The 11710-nt window shown below is 41.7% G+C and overlaps 1 protein-coding gene across 2 annotated transcripts in view; it reads right to left on the bottom strand.

The window, feature by feature from the left end:
* The window catches only part of ube2o (ubiquitin-conjugating enzyme E2O), a 39099-nt gene extending 28626 nt beyond the window's left edge, over window positions 1-10473 (bottom strand). The window contains exon 1 of one of the 2 annotated variants that reach the window (XM_067581029.1): window positions 9935-10473. In XM_067581029.1, coding sequence (XP_067437130.1) covers window positions 9935-10363 — 429 coding nt within the window. In that variant the 5' untranslated portion in view covers window positions 10364-10473. The remainder of the gene's footprint in view (window positions 1-9934) is intronic. The other variant, XM_067581028.1, reaches the window with a different exon arrangement.
* Window positions 10474-11710: the final 1237 nt, after the last annotated feature.

Genomic DNA, 11710 nt, shown 5'->3' on the forward strand with positions numbered 1-11710 from the left:
CCAACGATGAAACTCCATCACTCAGTCAGTCAAGCGTTGAAGTTGCCGTTGCTCTTTCAAAATGAATCGGCACACTGACAGCGCTGTTGTTCACACTACATCAATCAAACAAACGATCCGATCCGTGACTCGAATCCCTGATACGATGCGAACCATGAGTTTTGTGATCCGTTGCACCCCTAATTAAAAAACACTCCAACTGTTACTGAAGCAAACAACCCAAATCCTGGCCTGTCACCAACGCCACCCCCAGCAAATAAGACAGCCCACCCAAACATAGCCTTGGACAGCTGAAAGCAAATCACAACTTTGTTAAAGGAATCGATCAAGTTAGAAAGTATTCAGCTCACCAAACAAGCAAGCATCATCAATTTATTATACACAGACAGTTTAAAATGTGTTTGGTCTGGCACGTTAGCTAACATTAGTTTTAGCAAGTTGGCTAGAAAACGTTAATGATGTGGGTCTTAGCGACGGGTGGGGTGATCAGTGCTGTTGACTAACGTTATTGAGCTCAACGCACTAAGTGAAATGAAGCTTTTTAGTCTTTAGTCTCTAGTTTTTGATTCAGTGCTGGACAGTCGAGTCTATTATGTTATTTCATCCATGATCAAAACCTCAGCAGGGATACATCTGGAGATGAAATAAAGGATGCTATAAAACTCTTTTGACAGTACTTGTAGCTGCTAGTCTGTAATGTTGTAAAACTGTGGCATGCAACGCATCACACCCACACTGATCAAATCAAAGATAGACTGGCTTTGACTTGTAGGAGGTCTGAATATGATATTATCCCCCAGCCAGAACTTTTGCTGGATTTAAATATTAAATATTGTCATGATCTCAAGATCATTATCTAGTGGTTTATACTGAAGGTTCTTCCTAAATAAAGTCTTAGTTGTTGAAAGGAATCGGCATTAATTTGCTTTTCATGTGCTTATTATTGTAGTTAGAACATGTAGACAATTATTACAAATGAGACGGTGGTTACTGAGGTGGTTGTGGTTACACAGGGTGGTGATTACTGTATGCATTTTAATCTGGGCTCATTTTACATTAAAAACAGCAACTTTATGCACTAATTACTATTTTTTTTTAAAAAGTGCCCGCAAAATTTTGTAAATGCCCCAATTTTTTAGACAGTTGGGCAAAAGTTGCCCCCCAAAATTTTTTTAAATTTCCTACACTGTACTACTTTACCAGCAAATATTACTGGGACCACTAGAGAAAATTGAGGATGAACATTTAATATCCAGGAATTCACATAATAGACACTACCACTGACTGTATTTCACACACTGACCAAACATGGTCCAGACATGTACAGCTGTTAGAAAAATGAACTGAGGGATTGCAGTGAGAAGAAAGTTCTCCTGAAGCCTAAAGGTTCGGACCAAAGATTCATGACGAGATGAAATTGTTTTCGAACGCTGCAGTGGTGTGAAATGGCCCGTCTCGGCTCGGCTGAAGCTGGCATCGCCTGCGACTCAGCTTGTCAAGTTGCCAGCGGCTGCTTTTAGGATGTAAGGCACGTCACCTGCTTCAACATCCAATCACCTCGTAGCAAAGTCAGCAAACTGTCAGCTGATCGAAATGGCAGAGTTTGGACGGAGGACAAGAGAGTCTCGACCCTCAGTGGCAAGAATAAAATTATATCCAGCCACAAAAAAAAAAAAAAGCCTGAAAAGTCTGCAGTTAGAGAGGAAGTGCAGAGAGTCGTTGCTATGGAGATGATACACCATCTCGTTCAGTTGTATTGGTGTAAACAGGCAGGTTTTGCAGACCGACGTCTTCCAAGTAGTGGCAAGTTCCAACTGGTCTCGTCGTGAATCTTTAGTGTGAACTGGGCTTCATGTACAATCAGAGATGCAAGATTATCTGGTTGCCATGGCACTAGCTAATGAAGATCCTTTAAATAAACTCAACTAAACAAATAAATCTAGACTGCAGGTCAGCTAAATAACATGATTCAAAGTCAATTTACTTCTAAAAACAGATACTATGTGCCGTCAGAGGGCCTGTGTTTGACCGCTCAACAACTGGAAAACTACCACTACAGGTGCAGGGAAGCAAAAACCAGACCTGGGTGTCTGTCAAAAAACGCATGTTCATCTCTTTCAGTCAATAACAGCTGTCTGAGTCTGGAAAACTTCCTGCTCTAACATACAGCAGCATGTTTCACTTTTACTACATGAGGAGGACTGCATGCATTTGAGACTGGAAGCGTCTGATATGATGAAACAACAGCAACGCAGCGCTGGAGCCGCTTTTGTGGTTTTTAGAGGAAGCGAACGGCCGCTCGACGGCTGACGCAAAAAACCCGATGCCCGGCGTCTCTCGTACGTTTATTTGCGGGCATGTCTGGCGTCTTCTCAAAACCACAACTAAGGCTCTGTACTTGGCAACAGCCTCGTGTCCCAGATTACACCGACGTCTGCCAGCCTACCTCGAACACCTGCAGAGAGCTGAGCAAACACTGCTCAAGGATGCGTATCAATTTACCACAAACTCATTTAAGGGTGCAAATTTGGAGCAGGCTGTACAGTTGGAAATATCTAAACGGTTCCTGTTCGTGACTGTAAGCAACTCGGTCAGCTTCAAAAAGTAAATACTACTGCCATGATGAGCTAAATCTAGCATTTTAGAAAAGGGATCTTACAAAACCATCATTAATCATCAAATACCATGTGTAATATTAACACACAAAAGATCAATGTGGTTGTTTAGAAGAGAAAAGTGTGCAGACAGACGCTGACAGAATAAATGGCTTTGCTGTTAAGTTCATTAGAGTGTGTGAAGTAAATAAATAGAAACAGCTAATGTGTTCACTCCAGTCTGCTCTGTGGGGAACTGCTGTATCAGGGTGAGAATAAATACGGCTGGAGATGCAGAAGTACACTGTTTTGTTATGTTTTTTCTGAAAGATGCTTCACACTTTAGAAATATTGCCTTATATCTGAAATGCATTTTAGCAGTAAGAGTCCTCTGTAGTCTTCCAGCTAAAACGCTTTCGGAGAGCCGAGGCCTGGATAGGAATGACAATGTCGGTGATCATGAGCAGAGGAAGGACGGGAGCTGAAAGAAATGTGTGCGGTGAAGTGACTTGAATGTAATTCAGCATTCAACAAGCCTTTTAGGACAGAGTTGTTTCCACTCTGTCAGTCAGCGGGGATGTTTTCAGACGTCTGCAGTCAGATGAACGGGGGGGGGGGGGGGGGGGAGGAGGGCAGGACCTGGTTGAAAAATGGGAGTCATCCTGCGGTCACATCATCCAGCACCTGCAGTGCTCTCCCTACAGACATTGATTTTCACAGTCTACCATACATCACCAATAGACAGACCAGTCGACCACACCGGGCTTTACGTAAACTATAGACTACTTTCAAACATTTTGCACCCCCCTGCATCCCTGAACCCCCCCTCTCCAATAGTCTATGTGACACATAAAGTGTGTCACCCAGGAGTCTCTCTGCTCACTTCATAAAACATTACATTCGACTAAAAATCAACTGTCTGTGACTTCTTTTGATGTGACAGTGAAGTCAAGAACCCGCAAGCAGCTGAGATGAATGTATTTAACACAAATCGCACCGATCTGATGGTGGCAGTCTTCAGAGAAGTGCGTCGTCTGTATGACCACAACCTGACAGCTTTGTAACAGGGCAGAGCAGCCTGGAACAGCAGCAGAACTAGGATTTCATGCTAAGCCGGCGCACCGGAAGAGGCTGGGAATTTAAAATGGCTCTGAGAGCAGAGGGTGGGACCTTAGCACTTCAAGGACTAAAAGCCTGCACATTACCATAACAGCCATCTGCTACCAAACTGCCTGCCTGTCTCATTACCTCCTTTTCCAGTCAGATTTTTTTTGTTTTGTTTCCCTTTTCCCTTTCTCCTCATGATTTTGGGATCCAGGTGATGTTTTCATTGGTATTCAATACTTGACTTTCCTCATGTCTGCCGTCCACTTTACAGCTTTTTTCCCCATCCCATTCCTCACTTTCTCTCTCTCTCTCTGCAGTACAGTTGGTCCTGCTGCTCCCTTCCTCCCCCTCCACCTGCTACACCCCTACAGTCGAAGCTGCTGCTGCTTCCAGGGGAGGAGCTCACGGTCAGGGCGTCACGGCTCACCTCGACCCCCTTCCGCCCTGACACCCACCTCGTCGGGGTGCAGAGCCTTAATTAAAGCAGCAGGAGGGTGGCGAGACTTGCTGCATCACCACACCGTGCATAGCGTTACCGTACAATCCTTCTAGAGGTCTCAGCAGCACATTAACGATGGCGCTTGATAAAGTCCGGGACATCTGGGACACTCTCTCTCTCTGCATCCCACTGCTAGCTACCTGCTGCAACGCACTTCTGTCCTTGGGTGGAAATTTCAAGGTTGCGCTGCAGCAACAGTGCTGTATGTGTTTGGTTATGTCGGCAGGGGACTGTCACCGTCTAGTCAGGTGCCATGGCGACCAAAGTGCAATAAATCCTTCTCTAGACGGGCTGCGTATCGCATCAGTCACAAAACTATCAGGCCACAGAGTCGAGATGCAGTTCATCAACTATGTTCAATCTGGTCTTTGCCTCAAACATTTCTGTACTCATCTGATGTTTAAGCTACTTGTAACTGTTTCTCTACATGATCCTGGAGAAGAACAAAGAAATCAAATACACAAAATCATATTTAATTCATGCCTCCATTCTTTTCTAAGTGGTCTAACCAGTCGAGTTATGATACACTTTGAGAAAGTGTGTCCGAACGTTTGACTGATACTGTAGTTTTGAGGGAAAATAATAATCTTGAACTGAATCAATGACAATGCACAGGCTGCGTCCTTGTCCTAAAGGGATTATGAACAGTATCTATGACCTTCTGATTAAAACTCACAGGAGGTTCAGACACACTGAGCATCTGGTCTTACGTGCCTCTGCGGTAGAAAAGTGGCATTGAAGGTGACAGTTATACAGTCAGTCAACCAAAAAACTGACAAAAACTAAACACAACTATCCAGTACCAGACAATCATACGACATAGTGGAAATATACTACACACCATAGATACTATACATGCCCTTTATACCAAGAGAAAGCACTGGGAATCAGTGTGGAGGCTCACCCAGCTGACAACAACTGAGGTGTGCCTGTTCATACCTGCGCTGATGGAGATCTCAGCCCCATCGCTGCCTCTGGAGATGGTTATTAAGATTTTATAGGGTGGAAAAAAAATGTGACGTAAAGCAGTGCTGCTCTCAAACCGCAGTAACCTGAGAAAACTGGCTTCAAAGTTTTTTTGACTGTCCAGTCGAACATGTTCTAGGTAGAAAAGTGGCTCATTAAATATGTGTTCTTTAGGTCATTTTCATGGCTTAAAAACCACGCCTTTGTATTATTTTAATTGTAAAATATATGTAAATCTAGAATTAAATAAAAACTCTTCTGTAATATAATCAAGTTTCTGTCTTATAAATAAATGATTTCAATCAAATCTAGGTTAATAAACTTTAAAATTGTTGTAATACAGCTGATTATGGATGTACTATCTGCTCCCTGTGAGAAGGAGGTTCAGTCTGCAAACTAACGTCAGTGTACTCTCTTGTCCTGTTGAGCTAGTTAGCGCTAGCACAGCGATATCCAAACTGTTATTACTATCTACTATGATCGGGTTTGTAAGTAATAAAGATTCCCCTCTTTGGATTGTCCTTGAGTAAAGGATTTGCAGGCACTTGAAGCTTCATTCATTAACAATTTGGATGGCTGTCGCAGAGCGCAGTGACTGCAGCGAAGCTCTGAGAAGCCAAAGCAGAGAGCAGTAACGCTTACTACAGTTTGCTTTGCTTTTTGGTTGGATTTTGCAGTTTTCACATTGTGTTTTCTCAAAGATAGAGCAAGACTGAACTTAAGACAATTTGTCACAAAATAAAACAGACATTTAAAAAGTTCAATTTCAGTCAGAACTATCATTTTTTACCAAAACTAGTTACTACGGTTTGGTTTGGTAGATCAGAGTGAGCTGCACACATGTTCCATTTGCATCACTGACGATGTTCTGTCATTGATTGAAACCAGTCGATGACAAAGATTTAGCCTACATGATATCCGGTTACATCGATAGTGCTTCATTTGTGCAAATGTGATCATAGGAGTAGTTTTGCAGTTAATTCGCTTTCAGACGACGGTACAAACGTTTCAATAACTAAACATCAGCACCAAAGACCAGCATCAAGTGTGTTTGTGATGCAGCTCAAAACTTACAGGAACTACAGTCCAGTTATTTCCCTCAAGTCTTTCTAATGTTCATGAAGGGGAGTCACAGAGTTCACGATGTGCAAAATGTTTGTTCTCAAGCTAAAATAACTTAAACTGAAGTCGGAGTGAGTGAGTAGATCAAATAGAGGACTTTATGTTGTCTTAATGATATCTGCTGTGATATGATGCATTTTCCATTGAATCAATTAAGAAACTATTTATGGATAAAACATCCAGTCTGTTTTCTGTTCTGCAGATATAACATCCTTAACTGATGAACAGAATTATGAATAAAGCTGAACTGCACGCGATGGCCACCCAAAGGTTTTAAAGTGATAGCTACCTCAGTTTATCTGTCAGTAGACAAATCTATATTATCTCAAAGTGCATGTCGTCATATCAGCATATCAACAATACACAGACGCACCAGTGACTCTAGACTGAACTCACATCTGTTTACATCCATTCACATCTTTCCACTGACTTCGTATCAGGAGTCTGCAATGTGGATATTTTCTATCACGATACATGTTATTTAATATGATAATATCATGTGATATATTGCTATAAAAATTCATATCTTACTAGGTATTTTATTGGGTAAACCTAGAAAAAACTAGGGCAGACCTGAATGCTTTGTTCAATGCCGTGATGTTCAAATGGCAAAATCAGTATCTGAATCAGTATTCAGCTGAGAAACTACTTACAGTTTCTTTTAAATATCTAAATATATATTTTAACCCTTCTCTCATCTCATCTATCTGCGAAACCTTGCACACAATGCAATGTCATAGGACATCTGACTACAGCTGGTGTCCAAACTGTTGTCAAGCATCTGGAATAAATTCAAAATTTGTGAAGATGACCTTCAAAAAGCTGAGCGCCAGATATACCGACAGAAACTGGCACATCACGACTCCACCAGTTTGTCAAATCACCTGAAAAATGTAAGTAGTTTCTCGGTTATACGCTCGGTTGTATGGCTAATGTTAGCCTGACTTGTACCTATGAGTGATTTAGCCTTTACAGTCTGAGGCAGTCATTTATTTAGTTGCAGGTCAGAGCAGACACACGACCTGTGTGAGCAGAAAAGCTTGAGCAATATACAAAGAAGGAAGATCTTTTGTGGTGGTTGTGTGTTTTACTGATAGTCGTGTTTTCAGAAGGTCTGCAAGATGCAGATAAACTTACATATCAGCCACAGTTGGTCACACGTCTTTTGAACCAGCTTGTCAAAATAATACCAGTGGTCTATAGATGTGACGCTGACAAATCTTTATTAAACTCATATCATTTCTGCACGGTTCAGACTGCTGTGGAATAAATGCATCAGCAGGGTTAAACATGTGTTTGGTCATTAATCCTTCTGGTGTCACTTTCCTCGTCATCTTGAATCATCGATCATTCGCATCTAACGGCTGCTGCTGTGCTCCAAACTCCTCTTAAAAATCCTAGTTTTGCTGTGAAAACACTAGTTTTATTAACCTCGAGAGAAAGCGTGGCAGTTTGTCCTCCACTGATCGCTCCTGAGAGAAAACATTTTAACTGGAGGTGCACCCTGCAGAATAAATTACAAGTCAAGATTTTCTGGAAAGATCATCTTGAAGATACGCAACTTTGCATACTGCAGGGAGTCGTCGTGAATTATTGATAAGAATCTTCGCCGTGCTCTCAGGATGTACGCAACTAATTCAGAGCCTGCTGAGACATGGGACATGTGGTGCACGGAGATGAGCAGAAGAGAAATCTCATTGTTGCACAAACACACATTACATATACACGAGCACACTAGCACACACCAGATTGTTTGGGGACACAGACTAGTAATGACACAGCATTAACAGCCCGTGTGGTGTGCAAACATCGGTGTCATTGTTTAAACTGAGCCTTTTTTGTGACAGAGGTTGAATGAGACTCTGGCCAGAACTTTACTCATTTAGCTCAAAGGACAAAACAAGGCTACAGTGGCCCAAAAATAGGCTTCTTCTGGTCCCATCCTCTGTCTCTAAACTGAGCTCGTAGAGTACCAGCTTTTTCCAGACCAGTCCTCCTTTAAAACCTGTGACCCTTTTCCACACGGTCCGGGAGAAATCTGGATGTCGGATTCTTGTTGTCTAAGTGGAACAAGGCATGACAGTGTTTCCTTTTACCAGCCGTTACTCTGAAATCTTACAGCTTTAAGTGATGTCTTGCATATTCAACGATGAATTAAACCAAAGTTGCCAAACTTGCACTGGCAAAAACAGCAGTGCTACATCTGGAATTCAAGAAGCAGGTTAACTACGTTACTGTATCAACATTATTTTGCTGAGTAAAACCCTACATGGGTATTTTTACATCATGTCTGTGGTCTAGATTTGATCTCAGGAAACCGTCTTCCTGCAGGAGGCTTCAACTGCGGCTGTGTGTGCAGGCTGACCGACCACCTTTAACACCCTTCACCCCCAAAACACCTGCAACCAGCTTCATTGTCTCCACTCGCTGTCACTGATAAATGCGTCCATCTGGTGTGATGTGATTCAACAAAAACACCAGAGGGTATATTGACACCTGACTATGTATTTTTTTGGGCTGACATTTCTGAATTTGATATCTTTCAGGTTCAGTATATTAAGGTTGTTTTAAAAGAAGCCTGAAAGTCATCATGAATAAACTGCAGAGACACCAACAGAAATCAGAAAATGTTAAATCAGTCAGTCAGTCGATCAACAGAAAATTAATTGGCAGCTATTCTGGTAATCCTTCACCTTGTAAGCAAACATGCCGCAGTTTCTCAAATGTGAAGACTTTCTGGTTTTTTCCTCTATTAAAGTAAATTTAATATCTTTGGAGTTTTGGACAAGCTATTTAAAAATGTCACCTTGTGCATATTTCACTATTTTTCTGACATTTTAAAAGAGAAAACTAGAGAAAAATAAACTGGCAGAAACTGGGGCAGAGTTAAGAAATATATATGTAGATGAGGGCTGCAGCTTACACAAATCCGACCAACAACACAAAACACGGAGATACTCAATTTAAAGTGACATAAAACAAGAGGAAGCAGCGAAGCCAAACATCTGAGAGGCTGCAAACAGAAAATGTTTACTTTTTTTTTTCCTTGATAATTGATAAAACTGACTGACTAATCATTTTAGCTCCTAAACACAGGTTAAAGCTTCCTCCTCCTTGTCTGTCACTCAATATGACAGGTCAGACTGGTTTGAAATAGGAAGTAGGTGTAACTGATGTATATAATAACAATAATAATAATAATAATGGCTGCTCTATCATATGAAGTGTTGGTCTCAGGCCAAGTCACACCCAGCTGAGGATCCACATTGAGTCAGATCAATAGGTGTAAGGTTCCTGCCACAGCCTGTAGTTACACCTCCAGATAGAGAGCTGCTGCCTGGCCAGTCACTCGTGTATATCTGATGCATTAGCTGGACGCAGTCAGCTGGAACAAACCCTGTCCAACCTGCCAGCACCAGCTGAGAGACATGAGGCTGTGATGAGCTAAACTGCTAACTAGCATGGGTGCTAAGCAGTCAGTTAGCCAGCTAGGTTGTGGCTTTTAGGCGGCAGGTGGATTAACGTTAGGTGAACAAGTCGCATAATCTCCTCCACGAACAAAACACACTATAGCAATTTAAAAAGAGGCTCGGATAACCACGCAGTGTCGGTGTAAACAGGTGACACAGTAGCTGCTGTGTGGTACCTTTGTCTCCCTGATGTCCTGCTTCCCTCCTTCAGGGTACCACTGGACGCGGACAAACCCCCTCCCCAGAGGCCGAGTCAGGGTGTCCACAGGGCTCTCTGTGTCCGAGCCACCCGGGGCTCGTCCTCCGCCTCCTCCTCCACCTCCACCTCCTCCTCCTCCTCCACCGCCGCCTCCGCCTCCTCTCCCTCCGCCATCGTCGAGGTCCGAGTCCGAGTTGAATTCCTCCTCGCCGTGAATCATCCGTACGAGGCCGAACCGCACCGAGCCGCGATACCGCCCGGACACCAGGTCGTGGGAGAACAGCAGCCGCTGGGAGCCGTCCGCTGTGGGGGAGAGAGCCATGGATGGAGGCTCTGAGCCCGGGCTGGCTGCAGGAGAGAGGCCCGGGCTCCGGGGGGATGATGCTGCTGCTACGGGCTCCGCCATCGCTGCTGTTGCCAGGGAGTGATGCTGGAGCGCGAGGAAGGATGACGGTGTACTGAAAAAAAAAAAACGGCAACCTGGAAGCAGCGAAGTGCACGTGTTTACGTAGCTACGGAGAGCTGCGTAACAATGTGACACGTCATCACGCAGGACTCTCTCTCTCTCTCTCTCTCTCTCTCTCTCTCTCTCTCTCTCCCTCTGTCTCTCTCTCACCACTGAGCGGCAGTGTGAGCCACAAATGTGTTTATTCGTTTACAGCCAAAGGAAAATTAATTTAATGTGAAACAACACAGCTTCTCCCCAACAAACTGAGAGAATTGCGCATGACATATAAATCCCTCCAACGAATTTGTGGATATTGATAACAAATGTGAATTTTGTAAAAAAATAAAAAATAAAAAATAAAAAAATAAAAAAATAAATAAAAATAAAAAATTATAAAAATTTTAAAAAAAATGAAGAAGAAACAGCTAAACATCTATTTTATGAATGTCAGTATTCATCAGGATTCTGGAAAAAAAAAAAATTAAGAGTACTTTGACACTCAAACCAACCATTCAATTAAGCTGGAAGCCAAGAATGTAATAATATATTATGAAAACAAAAACAGAACTGACTGTCAGTTTATTAATTATACTGGGAACATTTCACATCCATAAATCCAAGTTCTCAAAGTCTCACCTGTTGTTTTATATCCTCTGGATTCAAACCTCATAGCAGTACTCTGATCTCGGTTTAACAAGAGGATAGACTGATGTATAAAATAATTCTCAATATTGTTCCTATAAATTATGGACAGGTAAACAGGATGTATGTTCAATAAAACAGTATTCTGTTGTAATTGAGGAAAGATATTATAACTACGTCTTTGTGTTTTATTACTCTTACATTCACAAAGCAAAAGTTTTCCCCATAATATAAATAGCTTTTTGATATAATTTAACCTAAATTGTTATATGAAACCTAATTGTTATATTTGATTATATATGATTATTATAAGTCATCATATGTCATTATATTTGTAGGCCTATTATTTATTTATACATTTGAATTATGTTTATTTTCACAGTAACACACATTGTATAAGATGTCTGTGTGATTTTATTCAAGAAAAAGAAAAAAACAGCAAATAAACAGCAGTATGTGTGTGTATGTGTGTGTGTATGTGTGTGTGTGTGTGTGTGTCTTTCTCTGCCTAACTAACTTTATTGAATTATTAAACACACAATTATAGCAACATTCATACACATAAATAAAAATAGATAAAAGCAAAGTAAATAAATAATAAAAAAAAAAACAAAGATGAGAGTATTCAGCTCAACAATGTGCAGCTATGATCACACTCATTAA

This window comes from Thunnus thynnus, chromosome 3 (assembly GCF_963924715.1).
Source record: "Thunnus thynnus chromosome 3, fThuThy2.1, whole genome shotgun sequence".
NCBI lineage: Eukaryota > Metazoa > Chordata > Actinopteri > Scombriformes > Scombridae > Thunnus > Thunnus thynnus.